The sequence below is a fragment of the Patagioenas fasciata genome, chromosome 12, assembly GCF_037038585.1.
Source record: "Patagioenas fasciata isolate bPatFas1 chromosome 12, bPatFas1.hap1, whole genome shotgun sequence".
Lineage (NCBI taxonomy): Eukaryota > Metazoa > Chordata > Aves > Columbiformes > Columbidae > Patagioenas > Patagioenas fasciata.
The window spans coordinates 15,179,052-15,204,873 of NC_092531.1; the positions used below are offsets into that span (position 1 = coordinate 15,179,052).

Genomic DNA, 25,822 nt, shown 5'->3' on the forward strand with positions numbered 1-25,822 from the left:
ACAAAAAGGAAACAGACTTACTGTTCTGGCAGCCATCAGGATCTCTTTCTATTCTTCTGTTCCATATTGCTGATCTCAAACTGTCCCTCAACGATACTTTCTTCAGAGGAGAGAATCTGACAGCTGAAAGAAAAACCTGTGATGCTTACAGTTTATATCCACAAGACCGAGATTTTGCATGTCTGGAGGCTTCAGCATTATTATTATTACAAATATATTTTGGAATTTGTATTTTTGGCATAACTGGAGGATTCATTGTAAAGAATGTAGCTCTTCTTTTTTAAAATGTGTTAAATAAGCTTGGACTATTTGAAAATCAAGTACTTCAACGATGACTGTAAGATTCTTTTTTTTTTGTTGTAGCAAAAAGAAAGATGATCTCAAGTATCATTTAGCAGCATCTTTAAAAATACCACCATCGCTATCCTAGGATGCAGTTACCTGGCACACTGGCACTGCTACAACCCGCACTGGATCAAAACCATTTTGTGCCTGAAATTTTAATCCTGCACATGAAAAGTGACAAAGGCTCTTAGAACCTCATCCAAGCCATGCTGTAATTAGCTACACTTTCTAACGACCTAGCTTTCGATCTGTCCCCAAAACAACAAGGGGGCTGTGATACAACGAAGGATTGCGGCGGATATTTCACTTAATACATTAAATCTCCATTGGCATCACTAGGTATTCTACTGGAGTAAAAGTCACTAATGAGAACTACTAAGGCCTCATCTCTGAAATTTATCCCTGAAAAAGCAAAAGTAAAAGCCATTGCTTTTTTTTGTGTAGGTTTTTGTTTGTTTGAATACAGAAAATACAAGTACCAGGCAATGGCATCACACAGTGGTCACTATAGTTCACCCCAGCTGTACACGAATTGAGACTATTCCAGTTTGCCTTCTCACTTTCCCCATGAAGACTGACAGTTTCCCCAGGAAACAAGGAACCTGGCAGATTGGAAAGCAGCTCTCAGGTTGTGCTCCTGTAAGGAAAGTCATCCTTTCCCTGACAGACTTGACACTCCAGTCCCATTGACAGCTATCCTGAAGCTGCTAAGTACCTTTTATATCCCTTTGCTGCACTTCTCCACTTGTACTGGCCAGATGGAAAGAAACCTCTTCACCTGAACAGAAGCAAACGTGGTCTCAGTGTCTTTAGTTATCAAGGTGGTTTATCTGTCCCCTTCCTTGCCAGTTGTGTCTCCCTGATCCGTGTGAAAAGGCCAAACGTCATCCCTTCGAGGGTAGCAGTAAAGATGAAATGTCCAAGGGGTATGTTGGAAAACTGGTGGTTAAATTGGACAACCAGAGCACTGAACTGGAAAGTTTCATAAGCTGAGTATCCATAGAGAGAACAATTGTATGATTTTACTAATGAGCTAATTCAACTAATTCAATAATGAATGAATTCAATGCCTTCCAAAACAATTCATTAATTCTTGTTCATTATAAATTTACAGTTCTTGGGGATCTTCGTTAACTAGCAGTATTCCTACTTGTTATACAAATTCTTGTTCTGGGTGCGGTGTAAAGACCAACGTGGAAACAAAATATAGTTGTGTCTTTTTGTTCATACTCACAAACAGTGATGGGAAAACCTCCAGAAGCTTTCTCGGTGTTTTGTAGTTGTCAAGACACTTCGTTTTCTCTCATTCTCAAGCTTCAGAAGTTTCCTCTTTGTGATTGCAAACAGATGATGGCAGAGCATGCAATTGGACGAACACAAGTAAATTCCAATCAGCAGTAGCCTGCAGCAGCGTCTCAGCGTTCACATCACATGGAGGCCAACTCTTAGCATGAAGCTGTCAGCAGGAAAAGATAAATTAAAATTGATTTGGAGAAGTAAACTTCTGTGACCTTCTTCATTGCACCCAAGAGTATCTAAAATATGTGTCATTTAATATATATCATGGTTTGGATTTTCAACCATCCACTGAGCTTGTGCGTTCAAAAACCTAATATACACCTTTGACTGAATCAGTGCAAAGTCTCATGAGTTTTGACCATTTAAGAGAACAGCATTCCACAAAAGTGGGAAGTTTCTGCACCTCTCTACATGCACCAAGAAGCACTTTTAAGAACGTACAATTTGGGAGCTTACTTAAAAATGAGACCTTTAATGTCTGAGTTATTAGTACAACTAGAATAGATTCTGCAGATTTACCCTATCCTCACCAATCCTTACAATCTGCGAAACAGCAATGGTGGATTCTCAAATATCATAATTTTTCCAAAAATTACCCCAGAAAAAACAGCAGTTAGTGATAACAGCTATTCTGTGTGCCCAATGGCCATAAAATATGATAGCAGTAGCTTTCATAATAGTGTAGGCACTGCTAAATAAACATGGTGTAAGTTTCAGATTTACCTGTTTTAATCTCATCTCAGGGATCCCACTTCAAACACAAGATCTTCCAAACATCTGGAGGTGTCTTTGTCTTCAGACAAAGACCATCCTCAGAAGCTGCTCGCAGATCTCCCAGGACACCAGGAGCCTCCTGGTAGCCCAAGCGACAGCAGGTTTGTCAGCAGAGCAGGTCGGTGGTGGCATAAAGAGCTGCGGAAGAGGAAAATCACAAGGTCAGGTCCAGCAGAGTTTATTGGGTCAAGGGCAGAGCTGTGCAAATATGATCACATCAGTCTGGCTAAAAGCATTTATGTAAGAAATAAAAACGGCTCTAAGCATGGAAAAGTTGGCAGTTTCTATTCTGAAGTTACCGGGCAACCTCGGTGTATATATGCAAGTTCAAAACCAGGTTTGTTAGAGCAGTGTCTTCAGTGTCATTGGTCTCTTTTCATAGGCAATAAAATGCATCTCCTGCTTTTCCAAACACTCCTTTCTGCCTTCAGAATTCACTTAGTCATAAGAAACACTTCCGAACATCATCTCCATTATATTCCCCCAACTGCTTCAAGTCAAAGCAGCCTGACTGATTGTACAACAAGGCATCCTCATTTCAATTACTTCCAATTTTCTCTTTTTCTCTAAAAAGCGAGGCCAGGCCATCAGTACATTTGAGCATTAGACAAAGTTTCCAAAAACAGCTAACATAATGCAATGAAAGTCATTTTGTAACACAGAAAAATATGAGTACAGTTATACAAGTGTTCTTGTTCCAAGAACAATTGTAAGTGGGTTTTGTTTTGATTTTGAAAAATCTCCAGTATCTCAGGGTAGTTGCAGTAGACCACACACTGGAAAAATTACATGGTTTTCTGGTCACTGTATAATAAGATTTTTCTTTCTGAGACAGAAAAGGCCAACTTGGAGTTGGAACGGGAGGGCAGCTTGGAAGAATGAAGAATCAGGAAGCTGGAGAGAGAAGTTAGAATTGAGTGAGGATGATTTGGTCTCATTTGAACAGCTGCCAGGGAATTAGGAAGCTTCTACAGTTTCATCAGCCTAGACAAAACATAAGGGTTAAAAGCAAAAATCAAATAACTACCAGTTTGGCAGTATCTGCTGTTAGGGATGACTCTATTTTTGATTGTCTATCTGGAGATAAGAGGTTTTGCAACATGAAGCATAGCCTAGATAGAAAATCAAGTGGGAGGATAAGCATCAATTCCTTTAAGACAGAGGGTTTGTACCAGAGTCTCTGTGATGTGGTCACAGAGCAGTTCTGCAGCAAGACAACACTGAAATACCTACATCGTTCATGGATAAAGATCCACTCCAGGCTGCAGACAAGCAAAACAGCGGATAAGCCTTAAGTGGAGAGTCAATTGTGACTTTCCCCTGACTTTCCCCCCAGTGCGCTGCGCCAGTCACATAACCTACTTTCCAGGTTATTTTACTGGAGTCATTGGGCAATTTTGGATGGGCTCCACTGAGTACATTTTTTTAACATTCTTTTTTACCAATAAAACAAAATAAAAGATTTTATAGCCTTGATGTGCTTCTGGCACATTTTAGAAACTGCCACTTATAAAACTTTTCCAAGATGAAACAAGAGGAAAAAATGACCAAGCTGTAGCAATGTAAATATCTCATGATTTTTTTTAAATTTTTTTGGTCGAGTTGAGCTTTTATACAGGAAACAGGGAAACAACATCACAGGAAAAGATTGTGTTAAGAGAAGAAAACCCCTGTAAGCACAACTTAGAGTGGAACAGCATTGTGTTTCTAGCAGCCCGTGTTAAATGCAGTTTTTGTGCACACCAAGGGCTTACTCCTCACCATCTAAGTGGGTGACAATTCACCAAGTGGCTTTAGTGACACACGAGCCAGTCCCTGAAGCAGCAGACTGGTTGGTACACAGGGCACTGGGCAGAGAGACGGAGATCTGAGTGGGGTTCCCCACTGGATACAAACCCCCTGGCCCATTTCTGTCCAACCTCCCTGGGCCTCAGCTTCTCACCTGCAAAGAGGGAGTCACAGTCTCTCTCCTGGCATGTCAAAGCCCGTGGTTTTGCTGTGGTTTTAGGTGCAATTGCGATTTAACAAGGAATGATTAACGCACACCTTTAATCATCACAACTACTGTAGCATCACTCAGCACCGCAGCGATCCTTGTATGCTGCTGGAGAAAAGCATGCCAAATGTACAGCAGGTACTTAAAAATGTGCCTTAAGCACAAAACTCATCTGCAGCACCTGACCTATGTATACAATACCACTCTACGTGCACCATAAATCACAAAGTGCACAAGCTGGGTGATTTTCAAGGATCTCCTCCTCCGTGCTTGCAAACAGTCCATCCTGATGAGTCAAGCAAGAGCACCGAGAGACCCACAAGGACGAACAGGGAGCTCCTGACGGTGTTCCCTCTGTAGCTGTAAGACACTTTTTGACTTCTGAAATCAGAGGCAGTATATGAACTACAGTGTGGTTACTGATTTCACACTACCTGGCAGCATTTTTTGTTAATGCTCTTTCGTGACATTGACCACGAGAGGGCACCAGTACTGCTCTAAAAACAAAACCCAAAACCAAGTCGCTAAATAAATAAATAGAAATTTGCTTACACACTGTATAGCTTCAGAGGAACAGAATAGCAGGTTCCAAGCCCTAGCAATGGGTTTGCTCTTCTCAATGTATATAATCTATGAGGGAGAACTGAATGATAACTCACAGAACTAGAAGAACGAGCAGCTCAAGCTGGACAGCTGACCTCCAAGACCGGGAGAGCTGTTTTTTTCCACAAAGACATCACCAGAAGGAATCCTTCTAGCAACAAGAGAAAAGAAAAGCCATATTATTTTTCAAGACCGCATCCTGAATATCTGATTCAAAGTTACGCCATGTAAAAACAAACCCTTGGTCTCATGAAATCACCCAGTGCCAAACACCGTCCAGGACACAGATTTGCATTAAGAGAAACGTGTCTACTAATACCCTGGTATTCAAGAGCAAGTGCAATTATGAATGTATAGATCACTCAAAAAGCTAATTTTGCTTACCAAGGAAAATACTTCATTGCTAAAAGATTCGTATAGTTAAGCTAAACCTTTTCCTGCAGCATTGACTGTGAATACAAAAGGATTGTTCTTTTTTGTTTTGGCTGTAAGTGAACATAATGCTGTTTTCAACTAGATGTTTCCCCCAAGCTTTTGTGACAGTTGGATTCATTCCGTGCGATTATTCCATGAAAGTAAATTTATTCTGAATGCCCTGGTAAATTTCTGGCAGTTCACAGGAATCTCCCCGTTGGGACACATCCATTGCAAAGACCACCAGGTAAGCCAGAAATGGGGAAAAAATAGTATAACTCAATCTATAATCAGAGTAGAAGCCAGAAAACAGTCTAAACCTGATGAACCTTTTTGCACTATTTGAATAGCTGTTTCTTCTGCTGTATTTGTAAAGGTATTTGCCAGAAAAACAGAGCAATTAAGAGTTCCAAAAAGTATGTATTCATTTGAAAACGAAATTACTTGACAGAATATTCCACAATGAGCTGTGCGTAAATTAAGACTATTTTCTTGGAAAATCGTGTTTGTTTAAAGATGTGTTTCTTGCCCTTGAGCAATTCTTGAAGTGCTGAAATTATTTATAATACAGTTATCACACCGAAGAGTGAAAAAATATTTGGATTCAACTGTTACTCCTAGCTCCAAATGAGTTAACCAAGATATGAATCAGGTAGTTACAAATGTCTAAAACTATAATAAGCAGCTACAGAAACCAGTGATAAACCTCACAGAAAACCTTTTCTGTTCTCCTTGCTTCTTTTCACATGATTGTCAGTCATTGCAAATAAGAATACAAAAGGTAACGCTAAATTTAAACTAACTTATTGAAGAGTTAGATTTGACTGTCAATATCTAAATTAAAATCACATCTATTTGCAACCTTCTATATTCAAAATAAAAATACTTATAGAGTATGCAAACCCTGTGATTTTTAAAATAGTTGAATGCCTTTTTTTTTTAGCAGTTAAAAATACAGTGCATACATAGTAGCATTTTAAGTTGATGCTGGAACTGGATAAAAGGGACATCATCAAGATAAAAGCTACAATTATTAAAACAGTAACAATTGCAAGTATTAATTTTCCTTTCCAACTTTCACAAGGTTTGTTTCCATTACATATTCAGGTGGCAAGATGCTGGCAGCATAATCACTTTTATTTCTTGCTTCCACTCACAATCCCTGTTGGCAGAGTTTTAGTTTCTGGGATAGTTTGAAACCCAGAACAAACCACCTACAGACAAAGAGACTTTTAGAATATACTAAAGATAAGGAACATTATGGAAAAGATGCAGAGAGCGCTTCTAATATTTATAATTTTGTACTTCATTCTTCTCTCATGTTCATCACCCTGCCAGAAGCTTAACTGCGTTTCCACTTAGCCCAGACGCCACTTTTAGCTGTCAGTGAAAATCCTAATTCAGCAGAAAATATAAGCTTTTCTATTTGATCCCCCTGAGCCTATGTTGTGGAGTGGCAAAACTTGACAACGCTCTTCTATTTTGTCAGGTGGGAACCTGCAGAGAACACTTTGCAGTGATGAAGACTCACATTTTGAGAATATGGTGTGTGCTTGTGCCGATAACACGGCTGAACACAGCTGAGGATTTCCAGTGGGCAAAGAATAATCCAGGCTCCTTCTATTACGGCACTTTTCCAGCTGGTACTTTTGAACTACAGTTGATTGTGGGGTTTAACACTCTGGATCTACTTGTGTGTTTGCACAAGAAAGCTGCCAAAAGGTTTTTCTTCGCCTTCCTGAGAAATAGCAGAAAAAAAAATGCAGGTTTTTGCAGAAGACATACTTAATGTCATCTTCTGCACCTCGCCCTGGAAATACAAGGATTCACATAACCCTACACTTCATATTGTCACCTAAAACACTGAAGTCAGAGGTTAATAGATTAATATTTCATATCCAGATCTCCCTTTCCTGTCTGTGATTGAATAAGATGCATAGTATAACAAATCACACCTCAGAACTCTTCTCCTTTCCCATAAATTATCTACCACTAACAAATAATTAGAAACTAAAAATGTCCTTCATTAGGCAGCTAACTTAAGAAATCAGTGTGAGTGAAATAATTGTGTTGGGTTTGTTTCAAGCTGTTCAGTATTATCCAATTCACTCTTCAGCACAGCTTTATGAAACTTTGTCCTTTCTTCAACATATATTTATATATTCACACATTTCATTCGACCAAAACTTAAAAAGATATAGGCACTGATGTGTTTTTACGCTCAAGTTTTTAAGTGGCTTATAAAATGGATTGTTTCCTTTTGTACAATACTAGGAAAACAGTCCAGCACTTCTCTATATATTTTATGTAATAGCAGCTAACTTGTAATCACTAAAAAAACCCCATGTAAATTAGCAAGCAGAAACAATGTGGGAACCTAAGTTTTTCTCACAGTAATACATTTCTGCCACACTATCCACGCACGACCTTGTCACTGTAAAGTAACAGTAACAATATATAATATATGAAAGACTTTGATTCCTTTTCCAGTGCATCAGGAAAGAATACCTTTAGTCTACACCACACTTCCAGGCTGTTCCTTTTTATGCACTGATCCAATTTCCCGTAGGGAAACATCGGCCTCTGGTTCAGTAGACGCGCAAGCACACGCACTTCACACCAGATACGCGTCTGCCAAGGTCTATCAATTACTTTGTCATGTGAAAATTCAGCACAAAGACCAGTTTTGCAGGAAAAACGTTGCAGTTGTAACTCACTTCTTTTTCCCTTTAGGTTTTTTATGGGGTGTTGGAAGTTCTGCCTATCAGACCGAAGGGGCCTGGGACAAGGATGGGAAAGGACCAAGTATCTGGGATGCTTTTACACACAGGAAGGGGAAAGTGTTTAGAAATGAAACAGGAGATTCTGCATGCGATGGCTACTACAAAGTGAAGGTATCGTTAAAGAGGTGCTATCCCTCCAGAAACATTCTGGAGCCATTTCATGAGACTGATTTCCTATTTTGAAATAACAGCAAAAATTAAAAGCTTTAGTTATTCTAAAGGCTCATTTAACTTAGGAAGCCAAGAGATTATATTTTCAATTAGTTCGGTAAAATCTTCTTAATAACTTCATAGAATTAATAATACCACAGTATTTGTCAAATACATCTCAGTTTTTCAGGATTTGTGTGTCCAAAGAAATATTCTAAACTTTGGGGCCATCCAAATGCTTGGTTAGAACACAGGCAGCATTTGAGCTTCAAATAAAATTAACATCATTTTTGTGTGTGTTTGAGCAGCTTTAAATGTTTTCTATGTGTATTTAAGAATAATAACACCAGTTTTAAAATTCAGTCTGAATATTTTCCATTTTTTTGAAGGGATAACAAATAACTAATCAATGCAGCTCTACTAGCAATAGGTTTACAAGCTTAAAACTATCAAAACCGGGTTTAGAATTACAGTTCTGGAGAAAAGACAGACACAGAAAGAGGAATTCAAATGACCGTGATAAGCCAATATTAGAATTCCAACTGGTTTGATAAAAGTTGTATTCCACTGAGGTGGAAAAAACATTACAGGACTTCTTTAGGGAGTCAAGAAAAAATAGTTTAAAAGTCTGTGAGCAGACAGAGCCACCCTCTCAAAACAAATGCAGGAAATAACTGATGGGACCCTCTCCTGTGCAACTCGCCTACAGATTTTCTGCATTCAGTGCTGTGTAAGACAGATGAGTAACTGAAGGGTTATTCTGCTTGGACTTGGGATATTTTAGTTAGATTTCCTTTTCTCAGGCTGACATCCAGTTACTGAAGGAGCTGAAAGTCAATCACTATCTCTTCTCTATCTCGTGGCCTCGGATTATGCCCACTGGCATCAAAGGTAAGCATAACAATTTCCCAGATCCTTACCAGTACTAGTAGACAAACAGTTTTACTTGTGAGTACAGCACAGTTGTTTAACATCACTGTTAAATAAATATCTCTCTTTGTCTGCATTACCATACACCTGTTGCTGTAATGTAAAACTCCTTGGTTAATGTTTTTAGATTTCTATTCTTCCAGTTACTTGAAAAACAATCCAGCTAATCTGTTGTCTGTGCATTTCATCAGCAGAGCAATTGAATGAGAAGGGAATACAGTTCTACAATGACACCATTAATAGTCTTCTAGAAAACAATATTACCCCTATCGTGAGCCTCTACCACTGGGATCTTCCACAGGTTAGACAATATTTAAATTACTGAAACATAGAGGCACCTGGTAGGAAATTTATGTCTAAGTTTAAGGATTATGTGTACTTTAGAAAAATATTTAAATATGCCTGCATGGTTTTAGGTGTGATTATAGTTATTTTCTATTCACTTGCATTTTATATACATTGTAGTTTATCTACATTGAAGTTTTGAAAAATCTCCTTCTGAGCTACTGAAATGGAAATAGAAGTCTTTGTTAATAAGCAACTGAACTTTAAATGACATTATTGATTCTTGAAATTCTTATTTACAAAGGCTCTCCAAGAAAAGTACGGTGGCTGGCAAAATATCAGCATGGTAAATTATTTTAACGATTATGCAAATCTGTGTTTTGAGAAGTTTGGCGACCGTGTGAAACACTGGATTACTTTTAGCAATCCGTGGGTAAGTTGCCAACGCTTTCCTTCCAATCACTCCCATTACACAGTTCCGCTCCCCAAATGCTGACATTACAGGAAAGCAGGTTTAAAAACTGGGGAGGGAAAGGGAGAGACTTTTGCCATTAATCTTTGTGCCCAAAAATCTCAGTGGGCAGATTCTGCACAAGAGCAGAGTTTCGAGATGTGAAATTCCAGCGAAGTTTTGAAAAATCATCAGCTGGAGAAAAAAGAGGCACAGAAATCAATTTTAACTGATGGGAGCTGAGGGGAAGGAAAAAGGGGACTGGAGAGGGTAGAGATTGAGAAACAGACTCTGCAGAAAATACAGAATCTAAATCCACAGGACAGCAGCAAATTCATTACAATAACTGCGTGTGTTTGCAGGCGGTCGCTGAAAAAGGTTATGAAACAGGAGAACATGCACCAGGACTGAAGCTCGGTGGATGTGGAGCATACAAAGCAGCGCACCACATCATTAAAGTAAAATTAAAATCCTGCCTTAAAAATTATGCGTGCATGAAGAAGGTTTTTGATTTTTCTCTTTAAACAGAAATGGAGTGTTGGAATGATGCCATTTCCAACTAGAACACCAAAATTACAGCCCGACTTTAAACCACCAATGCATATTCAGATGTAGCATGAGATACTCGGTGCTTGATGTGACTGTTGCAACAACTTTTTCCTCATAATTTGTCTCTTTTACAGTACATTTCAAACTGGTTGTATAAGAAAATATCCAGGTTACTCTAGAAACAAGGGGCAAAATCCTGGCCTGTTGAAATGGAAATTTTACAAGTGAACTCAGTAAGGCTCGCTCTCAAACTTCCACTTGCCTGAATAAATTAGGCAAAGACATCCCAAGCCTGGAGACACTGGACAGAACAACGTACTCCATACAGCATATTACCTTCATGGGGACCTCTGGGAATCTAGAGGAGGAATCTTGCATAAATGCTTTTTTAACATTTTACATGTAATGAAAGCTTCCACAATATACGTAAAAGAAAGATGGTATTTTCAGACACAGTTTAGTGCAAAAAACCACTCTTGATCTTCACTGGCTTTCTATACTATGGCATAGTAGATGAAAACATGTATGTGATTATTTTTTTAACTTACAGACTCATGCAAAGGTATGGCACTCTTACAATAACACGTGGCATAGTGAGCAGCAAGGTAACAAGGGTTCATTCTGTAATCACATTTCTATTTATATTAAGGGCTTAAAGATTATGCATAAACTGCAGAATTGTCACTTTGTGTTTTAAGGTATGGTTGGAATTTCCCTAACAAGCAGCTGGGGTGAACCTGTTGATCCTCACAGCCAAACAGACAGAGACGCTGCAGAAAGATACGTACAGTTTCATTTGGGATGGTTTGCAAATCCAATTTACAGAGGAGATTACCCAGAAGTTTTGAAGAATTACGTAGGTAAGCCCCAGTATCCGACTATAACTTGAGTAAATGACATAGTTCAAGCATATTACACCAGATTAGCCCTGACCAACGTGTCTTTTAGCCAAGCACAAGGTCCCAGGTGAGAGTTGACATTTATCTCCATCTTTGGAAAAAAAACCCAAACACTTTAATTCACTGTCTTCTCCATTTATTGTACCCAAATTACTTCTCCAAACCAAAAAGATGAAATGTTATTTCATCTTAAAAAAGCAATCAAACTAAACTGTCCTCTACACTAAGCTCAGGAAAATGGTGATTACAGGTGGTGAGGTAAAGAAAAGCAATTTCTGTGCTGCTCAGAAGTATGTTTCCTGTAATTCTTTTGCTAGGTAGAAAGAGTGCTCAGCAGGGCCTGGGGACATCGAGATTACCAACTTTCTCAGTGCAAGAGAAAACCTATATTAAGGGCACATCGGATTTCCTGGGAATTGGTCATTTTACTACTCATTATGTGATACAGAAGAGTTTCCCCTTTCTACAAGTGTCCAGTTACCACAGTGACCAGGATAGCGCTGAACTGGTGGACCCAAAATGGGCAGCTGCAGGACCTTCATGGTTATATTCTGTGCCTTGGGGATTCAGAAGATTACTCAACTTCATCAAGGTGATTACAGAGTAAAACTTTAAGTGAACAAAACATCTGGTCTCATGCAGAGCCCTTCAGGACCTGCACTTGTACCATTTCAGATATGCAACAGTTTCACCTCTGCATTTGTCTTCTTGTACTGGAAAGTTTCTTTGCCAAAAACACACCTTAATTTAAGTACAGGGAGGTGGAGAGGTCATTATTTAAAAAACCAAACAAATGAAAACAAAAACAAAACAAAAATAACAACAAAACCCCACACACCATAGTTAACTTAAATTCCTAGTTACACATTTTTCTTACTACAAGTAACTAAATCTAGAAAGTCGCTTTTAATGTATTTTACTAAGAATCTCATGTTCTGTCAAAACAAGATGATTTTTTTGATATGAACAGGTCTAAACATCTTTGTTTGCAGACACAGTATGGGAACCCTCTTATTTATGTGACAGAGAATGGAGTTTCTGAAAGGGTCCAGCATGCTCAACTGTGTGATGAATGGCGGATCGAGTATCTGAAAGGGTATATTAATGAAATACTGAAAGGTAACTTTAAAAACATCTTAATGTACAAGCTTTTTGAGCTTTTTCACGTTACAATTAGCTTTTACTTTTGTAATTTACATCAAATATTGACAGATTAAATGGACAGCAAGCTAGACTAATAATTTTTGACAAAAATGACAGCCTGGCCAAACATCCGTATGCTAATAAATACAATAACCTACAGGAGATTCAGTCCTGGAATAGATCAACAGTTTCTACTTTTAGAAAGGAGAAACTGCCCCTAGTTACCATACTTGTAGAGCTCTAGTACATCTAGGCTAAAGACACTTCCAAAGAATCTCAATTCCTTTCCTGTCCTTCTCCCCATCTCTCACTGGTGTAAAACAAACCACCTGCAGAACCATATTTTAAGGATGGCAGACAAAGGCAACAAGTTTAACAGAATAATTTGTATTCTGTTGACAGCTCTAAACGATGGTGTTAATGTCAAAGGTTACACTGCCTGGTCCTTGCTGGATAAATTTGAATGGAACAAAGGCTTCTCTGAAAGATTTGGATTTTATCATGTTGATTTTAAAAACAAGAACAAACCACGATACCCAAAAGCATCGGTTGACTATTACAAAAATATTATCAGTGCAAATGGATTCCTAAATCCAAGAGAGGTGATGTCAATTGCTAATTTGATTATTTTTTCTTTTTTTCTTTTCTTCAATATATGGGCAAATATCACATTGAATTTCATGAAACCACTTGCATGAATGCGGTACATGAAATTTGACACTTGGATATCATAAATAGGGGATGTGTTAAATACACCGGCCTCCAGAGACAGAAAGAGGGGAAACACGCTCAATTACTGTTTCTAAAGCATTTCACAAACTCTAAGTGGACTTACTGATGTGAAAATAAACCCCTTCAAAATCGTAAGTTACCAATGCTCTGCCAGATTTCTAGGCAGACAATTACGCATACATGCTACCTTATTGAAAAATATGTGCTTAAAAAAAATTATTAAACAAGTATAAGAAATATATTGCAATTAAAAATCACAAATATACAAAGAAGCTTGCAGGAAATCATGTGTTGACAGAATAGTTCCAAGTCAGCGGTAGTGGACAAACGTTCAGGGACACAATGTCCCAGTCTAACAGAACTGCTGCATGTCAACCTTCTCAGGTGGAAAATTGGCATAAGGAGGCCATGGACACTTGCACTGTCACACACCAGCTCCTGGCTACAGGTAATTGTGTCTCTTCTGTTTTATAAAAGCATATTGTGTAACTTTCAGATTTGTCAGCTTCCTAAAAGGAATTTTCTCCTTGAAAGCAAAATGGCTTTGAAGTACAACAAGCCTCTGAAGACAAATGTCTTTATTTACTCTCTCCAACTAAAGTCACTGTTGCTAAACTGATCAACTTTAGATGTTAATGGTAAACACAAACTGTAAGAGTTACTAGTTAAAATTAAGTCCAGGAATGACCCTTACCCTATAAATAATAAAAGTGCTAAATGCTCTTTCAAACATCAAGCAAAACAAGACAAAAATCTGTGTTTGGCTTCTTCCTACAACAAAACAATTAAGCCCTGGCCTAAGATAGCATTAAGTCACATTTCTGCTCTTTTATAATCCTGGTAACAAGACCAAAACCAGCACAAGTAGCAGCAGCTGCTGGAGAACACAGAAATAGAGATTTTGCCTGTGGTTTCCACAGTGCTGGGCTCATCTGTCCCATTTAAATCCTTCCCAGCATAATCCAGGACCATTCACAATTCCAAAACTAGGACAATGGTCTACCGCAGCAAATTTCTGAAGCTTTCAAGAAAGATAAGTATTTTAACGTCTTCTAAGAAGGATGAGATAAATTTCTAAGAAGGATGAGATAAATTCTACATGGTAGACAACATCAAAGCAGTCAACCTAAGTTTATCCTGCTCAGCCTCAGCTGCTGAGTTCCATGTTCCATGGGAATTAACTGGGTTTACTGAATTCTTGGAGGCTTACCCATGGAGTAAAATTCTACAAAACAAAACCCATTTACTGCTCCAAAGAGCTGAAAAATAATCATAAAAAGGCTAAAGTGCTTCCCAAGGATTTCTTTTTGACAATTTTCTACCTTTTCTTTGTGGTGAGGGAAATAAAAACAAAAAAAAAATTAAAAAATAAAATAATCAAAGGAACAGTAAAATATTGCTAACGCATTGAAGCTACTTCATAGCAAATACAATTCTTGCAGCCCTTTGAGCACTGACATATTTTAAAAAAATTACCTTAGAGAGAAAAAAAAGAGGGAAAACTCGTGAATTTCCTCCAGCTCTCAGACTTCTGAAATTTTGTTTTGTTTGCTCTTTATGCCAATGTCAACATTTAAAATAATTTTAGCCATAAATGTTCAAAAAATCTATGATAACTCTAAGCTAACAATGAATATACTCCAGAAGACTGAGTTTCTAACCTATTACTCATGTTCCACATTTCAGACTCCCTGCTCACTCGCATGGAAATGCTGACAGAGATTGTTCTTCCTACAGCTCTCACACTCTGCATCCTCACCAGTATTGTCCTGCTAATATTCCACCTTCGAAGTCACCATTAAGGTCACATACTTACAGATATCTTCATTTTGCATAATAAATAAAACGTAACTGCTTCACTGTATTAGTTAAAGCTGACCACAAATGCCTCTTTTGGTACCATTGCAAAGACCTGTTCCTTCACCAATCCACCTAGCACTTTTAGAGTTTTTTCCTATTCAATTCCCAACATTTTTTGATCAAAACCCAAAGAACATTTTCTTCCTGCATTACCTTCTACTAGTTTTAAGTAGCAGATTTTGCTGCTTATTATTTTGGAAACTATTATACATTTTGTTCACCAGAAAAAATTGCTAGCTAATATTAAAGTGATTCAAATCTTGACAGTAGAAATTTCAAGTGATTAAAAGCTGCTTGCAAATTCTGATTTCAGTCTGTTCATCAATAGACTTTTAATTAGCACATAACTGCTACTTGAAGAAAGGTAGACACATAATTTTTAAGTGGAAAAAGATTTCAATGTTCCAAGAGCACTGCTTAAATATTAACTTATTATTTCGCATCTAAAGTTAGGATAACATATGCCTTGCTAATTAAGCATGGAAAATAATTATTTAAGTGATTAATCAGATAACTGCAGTGATAAGGAATGATTCATATAGACACAGAGAGACGCACAGAGTTCTTGTTAGCAGCAGGAGCAGAGCCAGGCAGGCTGAGCTCACTTTCATTACCAGTTCTCAATGTTGATCTATTTCCAGAAGTCCACAATGTTCTGGATAAATAGTCTTCCAAATATGTCTCAATGATATGTGTCTTGACACCAGGAAAATAAAACTAAATTACTTGTTTTGTTGAGATAATTCACTTTGAAAAGTGTCTAATTGCATTCCTAACAAATAAAAATAAAATTTCAAACCCCAAAGTGGAGAACTTTACTGAATGCTTATAAACATACAAATGTATCTATGATATTTTCAAAGTAATCATACTGTACATTCATAATTGCATGATGTTTATAAGTCACCTGTATGCATTTTGATTTACGGCTGTGTATGTCACACTTCAAGCATTCTGAAGAAAATAACTCACTAAGATGTGCTGTTTCTTCAAACCACAGAGTGTTTCTAGATGTACTGTTGGGACACAGATAAAACTAATCTTTCCCCTTTACTGTATCCATCCAGTGCCTGCCTGGAGAGTAACAGACAGCTACACAAAATGCACCTGACTGCACTGGGCCAGTGTAATAAAATACATTCTTTCTTCATGGCTTCCCTTAACTGTGGAATTCAAAAAGAGACCTGCACAAACAAAAGAAAAAGATGTGATTAGACAGTATCCTTAGAAAGAGAAATTGTAGAGATTAGTTCCTGGAGCAGCCTCAGGAACCAGTTTCAAACCTTCACTTTTAATGCAAGGAGTGCTTATGACAAAAATTGAGAACGACAGGAAAGCTTTACCAAAGCATTGCCCTGTCCCAAACCCCACCCCAAAAAAGGCAAATTATTTCTATACCAGTCCATAGGCTTAATTTTTCTCTCTTCTCATGCATTTTCTCTTGTCCTTGACTGCAGCAAGATATATCTTCCCTCCTTAGCACCTCTGACCAGAGGCCAGCATTCAACAGGTTGACCTGCCTTCAAATCCATTCTTAGATACATCAGCAAAGATTTTTAGAAATAAGTTATAAGATTCTGTGTAGAATATTTAACAGTCATGTCATGCTTCAAAGGTGAGAAGGCAGAAAGTGACCACTTTGTGAAAATCTTTTATATTCTATAAATACCATCTCACCTGAAGACATAAGAAAACATTCAGATCCACTGAACTCAGTAAAAAAGACTGAGTTTGAAAGGTGTACTTCAATTATTTCATATTCCTTACCTGTATTGTTTGATGTCATATGGTCAAATGGAGGATTAGTACTAACTCGCCATGTTGTTTTAACTTCCTTTGGTCCATGCCCACTAATTATGTCCACCTTCCATATTTCTGGGTGATCACTGAGAGAATAATCAAAGAAATGTCAAAATTCAATCAGGTATTCAGTCACATTTGAATTTTAATGCTGCAGAGATTGAAGTTTCTCTTACTTTTGATAGAAATTCTCAACAAGTGCTGGTCTGATGGGCAGCTGAAACACGTGCTTCTCATTTAGAGGGTTTTCCTTATAATACTTCATGCAAATTCTACAATGAGAATCAACCAGTTACTAACTTCCTTTGGGGAAATTCTTGTGCAAAATTAACTATAGTCAGACTTTGTTTTCCTTTGGTTTTCATTTTTAATCACAAAGCAAAATTTAACAGGAAGATCCAACTGCCACTTCTGCAATCATCTACATTAAGGAAGGTTTTTTTTGTTTGGTGGTTGTTTTCTTTGTTTTGGTTTTTTAGGAGAGTTTCTTTACAACTGTCAAAGAGAACCTATTTGTTTTCGTCATTTAAAGAGCAAGTAGTAAAACTGAAATAATTACTTTGTCAAAAGGTAGATGTTCTCATGTTTAAGACACAGAAAGACTGTAGAGCTGACCATTATTTCCAGCATATGGTGAAGCTTTTGAACACGATGAACTTGTTCTTGCAGATCAACTGATGTGGAAATGAAGTACTCCTGGAATAGCAAACAGCTTCTACTGTTAATTAGACACTCAGTTTCTACAGACACACAACATATCCTCAGATACTAAAATAATTTTCCTGCTTCTTTTGAGAACCCAAAATTTTAAGAATGGCCCAGCAGAGTCAGAACAAAGTTTCCTGCTACCAAAGTATGAACAATGGTTCACTGTCCTGTCCAACAGCAACCTGTACAACATACCTAGGAAATAACATATAAGAAAGCAACACAATGACATTTCTGCAGTATATTGTCCCCTCCTCATGATTTGCAATTCAGTTTCTCAGCTTATAGGGATGATATGACTTGAATCCCAACATCAGCTGTGTGCTCTACTTTATACTGCTTTCAGAATTTAAAAACACAAAGCATCTCACCATGTCGGTTAATGCTGCAAGATCGCGGCCTGTAAAATGAACAGGGGAAAAAAATAAGATTAAATACAAGCAACATTCAGGTAATCATACACGAAATTCCATCAAAGAAAAGCACAGTCACTAAAACTGTGATGCTCTTTATTGACATGGTTACTCATTCAAAACAAGAAAAAAACTGTAAAGTGCCACAGTTGAGGCATTATCTTAGTTGCCAGCAAGGCTGCACAACAAAGAAACTTATCACATACCTTGAGACAAGCACCCTCCTGGGACATACAGGTTTACAAATAGTGAAAATAAAAGAGCAAATGAAACAAAGAATGAAGACAGGATAACAATGCAAAAAGAAATGAAGAAATGCAGAGGTGAAGGATAAGCAAGTGGGCAACAACAATGGGAAAACAAATCCCTCCCACAGATTCAGAAAAAAATACAGCTGTAATATTGAAACAAAGGCACAATGTTTTCAAGGAAAAAAATGTACTTCACAAAAATATTTCCACTGCAGCTTGTTTCCAATATAATATATATAGGAATAGTATAAAATCTTTCAAAATATTACAGAATGTACAAACACAGCTATTACATATCAACACCCTTGCCTGATTTCCTTTTAACCCACATCGATCATAAAGAGATAAAGAGGAAGGTCTTATTTTTTCATCTACAGTAAACAGGTAAGAAAACCACACAGTCCACGGTTATGTTAATCTGGCATTTATTTTACTTGAAGTTCAGCCTAAAGGCTTTTTAAAAGTGAAAAAGAAACATACAGTTGTGCAAACTACAGTTATTTAGAAACCAATTCATTTGTATCAGGCTTACCTGTGAAAAAACTGACATAATCCTTCTTCATCTTATCCAAACCAATCTCCAAAAGCATTTGAATTGGAGTGATGCCACTAAGGGAAACTGTCTCCATCTTTCCATGATAAGACTGTTGAACCAATTTACTAAGCAAACTGTTACTGCCTTGATGAATCTAAAAATTAGAAAAGTTTTCTTATGATGTAACTGTGTACAGGGCATCATAAACATTCTTTAGAAGTACAACACCAAGGAAAGAGAGGCAAATTGTGACATAAAAAAGTAAATTAAAAACAACACCACAAAAATGAGGAGTAGTAAAGTGACAAACTATATTTAAAGAACTACTTCAAACAACTCAAAATTATGTAATTTATAGTGAAGTACAAATACATACCCATGGTTGTATATCACCACATGCCAAGGATTTTATGATCTGTGACAAACACTCTACCACCTCCTGATAGGAACCGACACCTTGAAGAAAAGAAACATGCAATATTTTATTTATCAATCTCTCTCTAGCTGTTAAGTCAACACATATTTGCAAGAACAAAACCCCTCAAAGAACAACAGCTGAAATGACAGATTACACTTTTTTGTTAAAGCTTGTCGTATCATGACTTTAAAAAGGGTGACTCTACAGAAACAATGATCAAGATAGCCCACAGAACTGCACAGGACTCTAAGAGAACACCACCTGGCAGAGGCAGATTGTCACATCACACATTCTGGCTACATTACACACATTGCAGCTCAACATGTTTGATAAATGTAACTCCACAGCATCTATCCAGAATGTGGACTATTAGCATCCATTTATCCAACTAACCACTTCCTAAGCGAGGAACAAACCTCCACATGTTGCACAGCTGCAGTCATGACAGGACATTTTAGCTATTGAGTTCTGATTTAAACAACAGTGGTTGCACTAATAGGAATGAAAGGCATTAAGAAGTTACACATTCCATCCCTCAAACAGAAAGGAGTTATCATCTCTGGAACAGTTTAACAAAATAATGTGTAACCAGAAAAAATAGTAATAAATAAAAAAGCATTTGACTGAAGGACTATGAGTGGTACGACTAGAGTGACAAAGTTTGTGTGTAGCTTATCAGCTTAAGATTGACCTAGAAAACCTATATATAAAATTTTCCAGTTTAGAGCAGATGAATACTCCTGATTGCTTAGTACCTTTTACAATGAAATGAAACAGATCTCCTGCTAGTTGTTGGTCTACCTTTATGTGTTATAAGAAAGGATTTAATCTTACATACGTCAAATTAGCTCTTTTGGAAAAAGCCTGTTGATAACAAGTTTCTGAAGAGCTGATCAGTCCTTAAAACCCAGAGAAATTTATATTCACTTCACTTACAGCCTGCTAGATACATAGAAGAGAAGAATGAAAGGAAAACAGGTAGGGTAAAAAACAAACCACAATACACTTACTTCTCATTTTGCACCACACTTGTTCAGCAAAATCCAGGTCTCCTCGCTCACTGAAAATTGATTTTATTGCACTCTCCGCTGCAGTAGAATCAGATTTGATTTCCTGAAAGAGTTTGGTTTTTTTTTAAGTCAAAAAGGATGGCTAAGACAAAGATCTTACGAATTCAAGTGTACTCCAGAGATAAAATTTGGTCCATCACTAATTTTTCCCCTTTTTCAGTGAAACTACCACACAGAAACTACTAGTGCATAGTAATTTGGAAGCATATTTTTATTTAAAAGTGAGATTAATTCTTTTCATAATTATCATACTGGATAATTGCTAGCTTTGGATCAGGAAGTGAAGCCTACTATCAGAAAGACTCCTGATTGTAGCTCAACCAGACAGTCCAGTAAAAACCAACCATTTGGCTCAAGATGGTCCGGGCCTTTTCACCCAGATTGCTAGTAAATCACAAGAACACAGTCCAGCAGGTGCTAACTCAATATTATCTCTGCTACACTGACTCAGATGATGAAGTATCTGTATGTATAGCTAGCAGTGCCCTGGATGCTGGTAGACCATTTACAATAAAAAAAAAACAGGGAGGTTTTCTAAAGATAAAAAAAAATGACAGTAGACTTTCTATCAGAGGATAAGCTACAGAACTCCTAACTTGGCCTGTAAGGCCTTTCTTCCACTATTTTTACACAACAGAAACAAAGATCTCTCTATATATCCATGTACTTACATATATACATAAAAAATATACCAGATGTAGTCAAAATTTGAAATAACTACAGTTATAAGGGAAAAAAGACAAGGCAATTAGTAGGAAACTGCATATACCTCTGTTTCATTCCCGTTTCCAGATGTACAAGATCCAAACATCATCTTCTTTAAATCTAGTAGAGGAGAAAAACAAATTTCACTAATTTAAGAAAAAAATTATCATCAGACTAAACATATAAATCCTCAGACACATTATAATTGACAAATACACTGACTGGATGGCTAATAGACAATTCATCAATTCAGAAATTATTTTTACAGCATATAGTTAGAAAGGATACTTTATTAACTTTTTTTATTATACACTACACATTTTCCCCAGATACCCTTACTACATTGTTACCTAAGCATTAACTTGTTAAGTTCCTGTGTGGAACCACTAAGGGGTAGCAGGCGGCCTAACAAGTGTCTCTGGTTTTCTTCCACATCTATTTGTCAGAGTTTGTCTGTTTCTCCAGGTTTTACCTACACACTGAAAAAAAAGTTTATAGTTCCATTTGAAAAATCTCTTGGTGCATTCCTAATTCTCTTTTCAGATTGTTTTTCTAATATCTTAAACTTCTGACAAGACACACTTTTACAACAGTTTTCAGAAGGAATCAGCAATTTTCAATGCTTCATTTGAAGATGTCAGTATTCTTTTCTACCAAAGGGACACTTAACACATTTTGAAGTTCATGTGCATGTCAGATAACTTGCAAGGCACATCCAGAACTCTCTCAATTGCTTCTTAAACATAATTGTGTTATTTCATGAAGAAACAATTGTTACTTTTATACAAGATGTCAGCACAAAATCAAATGGCAGATGTACAGACCAACCGATTTAAACACTCTGTGCAGGTGGTCATAACATAGAAAATTACATGTCAAATTTGAATATTTTACAAATTGTATTAACAAGCGGAATTTCCTTTTGCTCCTGTGAAACCCATCTCCCCCCATGTAACAAGCAGCAATTACCAGTCAGAAATTCCTGGACCAGTTTAACAGCCGATTCAGATTCCAAACGCTCAGGCCACTCAGTCACACCCGTCTTCAAACCTTCAGCTAAAGTCTAAAGGCAGCAGCAAAATCCAAACACCACAAGTCAGTTCTGCACATGTCATATTTCCAAATGTAGTTTACTTCCCCGAGAACCACATGGCTCAGAGCTAACCATGGATTTGGAAACTTCTTGAGTTTCCTGGCTTCGGTGTTCATGAGTTGTCCTCTTTGTATTCAAGATGCCTAAAACTGAACTCAAAGTTTAGAATAAACTGAAAGTTAAGTCATCTTTGAAATATCTGATAAAGTTTAAAAAAAAATTATTCACACCAAAAAATCACCATCCCCTGAAAAATCTGAAATTGGAATTTCTCACTCATACTTACAAGGAGCAACTGCAGTTCTCTGTACACCCGATAGACAGAACTTCCAGGGTCCCCAGACTCCAGCATAATATTCTGAAAGTTTCAGAAGTTTATGTCAGTCTCAAACTTTACATATCAAGTGCCCTAAAATTTTCATTAGCAAAATACACATTAGCATGATTTCTAGATCAACACATTGTGCTGCTTATATAAAGAATAATAAGCACATAAGTCCAGAGTCAAATTTATTTTTTCTCCTTTATACCATTCATGACATAAGCTGCAGAAACAGTTCAAGTTTGTTTGGTTTTTCTTTCTTGACTTACTAGCATGGCAGTTGAAGTTAGAGGGGGCGTCTCCAGAATCTTATCTACAGTTTTCCATGTCATATCAACAAATACACGGCTTCCAGAGTCTCCAATTGTGTCCTCTACTGAAGGAGCTCTAAAAAGCTCATACTGAGCAAATCCTTTCGTCATTACCTAGAATAAACACATTTTAAGAAAAGAATGAAGAACAAAGCAACATTGTTTTGTACCTACACAATGTATTTTTGAAAGCATTCTGCACACACATGAATCATTCTAGTATCAGACAAATACATTAAAATATAAGGAGTTCAAATATTACTTCAAGAGACTGTTATACTATAGAATCATACTAAGATGAGATTCTAAATTGAATCTATAAAGCTTCCCAAAACCAGTACCACAAACCTAAACCCAGAGTTTCTAAATATAGATTGGAGGCATTACAGATCATAAAAACCTACAGTAGATGAACGATGTCTCATTTTATGTTCTGTTTTGAGCTCTTCCAGGTTTGGAAAACAGGTTTTATCAGCTGTAGGACCTAGGAAAGGAAAAAAGCAAAAAATAAAAATAAAAATAAAAAACCAAAACAAAACACATTTGACACAACTGAAATTTGGGACTTGAAATTAATTCTCAAATACTCCATTTGGTCAAGTACAACTCGTGTTGTCCTTCAGAAAGCAGACATCGTGCTTTCATTTGTCCTATTGATAATAAGAGCTGGTGTTAACATATAAATGTTTTGTAAGAGTCAGTGCTCATCTAAGAAGTTGAATTGTAGCAAATTAAATTTGCTAAGTTATCACACCTGAGTCAAGGTAGGCCTGCACTAATACTGCTGCAGTATGTAAATTAAAAAGTTATTTCCCCCTCAGGGCATAGGCTAAAAACATCTCTCTCTTTTGCTTTTTCTTGCTTTTTGAAGTGAGGAATATCAAGCAGCACCAAGCCAACATCACACAAAGGACAAAGATGCCCTCACTACATTAATATTCCCACATTTTTAAACCTTCCTCATTCAATTTTATGTGTATCCTTATCACCTTACCATTACATGTGACTGTATACAAGTTGATCCCTGTGATTTTGTGTCCAGCTTTGAGAGGCTCAGCTCCAAGCCAGTAAGTGTGTTGGGGATCAGCACTGTCACACCTTATCCAGAGGGGAGGAAGCACAACCAGTTGTCTTATCTTCAAGTGGGTCATGTTTGGATTTTGTACCATTGCATATAAGGAATTCAACCACCTAGAGCCATAGCAGGAGAAAGAAAAAAAAAAAAAAAAGATACCAGCAAGTACAGCTATATCTCTCTTACAAAAACCTTAGTTCCTATCTACCACACTTCACTAGCAGACATAAAATTATTTTACAAAAAGCACACAGTATTACAATCCTCTTCTTACAGGTAGAACAACAAAGTCACAAAGGAGGAGGTAAGATATAACAACTCAGAATATAAGTAATATTTTAATTTAGACTAAAGATTCTGAAATCATAACTGAATTTTACATTTTCAGCATATTAAAAGGATTAGTTAAACAAACTAGTCACCATGTTGTGGTACCAGGTCTTGACATTTTTATAACAGCCACAGACCTCAACCAGACTTAATTTTTTTCTTTTTTTTAAGAGAAGCCTTGCAGAAATGACCACTGAAGTCTTCATAACCTTTCTTTGCTCACCTACACCCAGACAGTCCTATTAACCCCACAGAACAGCTCACAAATGCTTTTCCAGTACCTTGACTTTAGCTATTTTGTTAGGAATACTTTTGGCCAGGGATAAAAAACAGTCAAATGTCTTCACTAAACTAATGAATAATTTAGTTTTGGGGGACTGAAAATAACACAGGTTCTGATTATTAGGAAGAGAGAGAGAAGCTGCAAAATAAAACCGCATCATAATGGGAAGGCAGATCTTTGACACTTACCTTGCTCTTGTGATGGGAAGAGCCATTGGACCAGAACCCTCCTTTGGTACAAGCTTAGATGCCTCAAGAATATCACCTGGGTTTGACTCTTCAACTGGGTCACTGTCTTCATGGTGTTGCTTTAAGACAAATGCACAGGTAAGTAAAAATGCAAGGTATGTGAAAATATTTGATAAGAATTCAGAAGTCTTAATTACATTTTAAACGTTAGCACTGAACATATGCACTTACCGCTTTCTGCAGAACATACATCGTATTGCTTCCATTCCAAAAGCTTTCAACGGGACTTTTGCAGCTGTCATCAATCAAACAAATCTCTACATCAGTCTGGAAAAAAAAAAAAAGCACAAAAAACCAAAACCCCACAACTTTTTGATACAGCATATATGTATACATAACTACTAGATTTTAGCATTTTACCAATGCTAGAAGCTGCAAAATTAATTAAGTTCACAAACTGTTTTCCGACCCTATTGCAACCACGGGCACATCTCAGCCATTGCCAGCGGCTGTGTGTTTTAAACACATATTCATTCGGGTTTCTCAGCTGTATTTTTACACACGCATTTACCTCAAACAGGTACGGCTCCTCAGAGACATTTCCCCTTTCTTCATATATTCTGAGAGAATAAAAAAAGTTAAGGTACATTAAGTTTTGTCCTCTGTATTCCCCATTAAACAATTAGCCGATGGCAGATCTGTGTTGCTGTAGTTTACGAAGTTAAACTGAACTGCATAAACACCATGGGTAAACCCAGCGCCTCAACAGCCTCCCCACATGCCGCGACCCCTCCCGGCCGGGTCGACTCCCTCAGCGGAGCGGCCCCCGGCGCAGACGCCGCCGTTCGCAGCCTCACCGGCGGAGCCGCCCGTAGAGCTCCAGAGCCGCCCGGCACAGCCCCCCGGCCGCCGCCATCGCCCAACCAAAGCGCGCGCTTCGCGCGTCGGCACTACAGCCACTTTATCTCCTGTGAGGGGGAGTGACTCGTTCCAGAGAATCCCTCCGCCGGAAAAGAGTCCCCTGGTTTGGGGGGCAACCGAGAGTGATGGAGCCGCCCAGGGGGAGAGTGCTCGGTACCGAGGATCGCAGAGCACGCGAAGGAGCTC

General features: G+C 37.6%; 2 protein-coding genes across 4 annotated transcripts in view; one reads left to right on the top strand and one right to left on the bottom strand.

Annotated features, from left to right (window-relative positions):
• LCTL (lactase like) overlaps nucleotides 1-15,155 on the top strand; it is a 157,628-nt gene extending 142,473 nt beyond the window's left edge. Inside the window, exons 3-14 of the mRNA XM_071813681.1 lie at nucleotides 8,165-8,325; nucleotides 9,168-9,255; nucleotides 9,486-9,595; nucleotides 9,884-10,012; nucleotides 10,393-10,488; nucleotides 11,130-11,184; nucleotides 11,278-11,439; nucleotides 11,796-12,070; nucleotides 12,471-12,597; nucleotides 13,024-13,223; nucleotides 13,738-13,801; nucleotides 15,040-15,155. Of these exons, the coding sequence (XP_071669782.1) occupies nucleotides 8,165-8,325; nucleotides 9,168-9,255; nucleotides 9,486-9,595; nucleotides 9,884-10,012; nucleotides 10,393-10,488; nucleotides 11,130-11,184; nucleotides 11,278-11,439; nucleotides 11,796-12,070; nucleotides 12,471-12,597; nucleotides 13,024-13,223; nucleotides 13,738-13,801; nucleotides 15,040-15,155 (1,583 nt within the window). The remainder of the gene's footprint in view (nucleotides 1-8,164; nucleotides 8,326-9,167; nucleotides 9,256-9,485; nucleotides 9,596-9,883; nucleotides 10,013-10,392; nucleotides 10,489-11,129; nucleotides 11,185-11,277; nucleotides 11,440-11,795; nucleotides 12,071-12,470; nucleotides 12,598-13,023; nucleotides 13,224-13,737; nucleotides 13,802-15,039) is intronic.
• Nucleotides 15,156-16,004: 849 nt separating this feature from the next.
• Nucleotides 16,005-25,675, bottom strand: ZWILCH (zwilch kinetochore protein). 3 transcript variants are annotated; one of them, XM_065847617.2, is made up of 18 exons: nucleotides 25,573-25,675; nucleotides 25,287-25,335; nucleotides 24,947-25,042; nucleotides 24,716-24,834; nucleotides 23,834-24,030; nucleotides 23,244-23,323; nucleotides 22,798-22,953; nucleotides 22,493-22,564; nucleotides 22,083-22,176; nucleotides 21,178-21,233; nucleotides 20,349-20,451; nucleotides 19,297-19,376; nucleotides 18,918-19,074; nucleotides 18,093-18,121; nucleotides 17,573-17,709; nucleotides 17,190-17,285; nucleotides 16,981-17,099; nucleotides 16,005-16,397 (listed from the first exon to the last, which is right to left on the bottom strand). In XM_065847617.2, exons 1-18 carry the CDS (start codon nucleotides 25,629-25,631, stop codon nucleotides 16,306-16,308), a joined length of 1,791 nt encoding a protein of 596 aa, XP_065703689.1. In that variant the 5' UTR covers nucleotides 25,632-25,675; the 3' UTR covers nucleotides 16,005-16,305. The 3 variants fall into 3 exon arrangements, with proteins under 3 accessions (XP_065703689.1, XP_065703688.1, XP_065703690.1); XM_065847616.2 differs by having other exon boundaries at nucleotides 16,005-17,099; XM_065847618.2 differs by having other exon boundaries at nucleotides 16,005-17,099; nucleotides 24,947-25,010; nucleotides 25,573-25,653.
• Nucleotides 25,676-25,822: the final 147 nt, after the last annotated feature.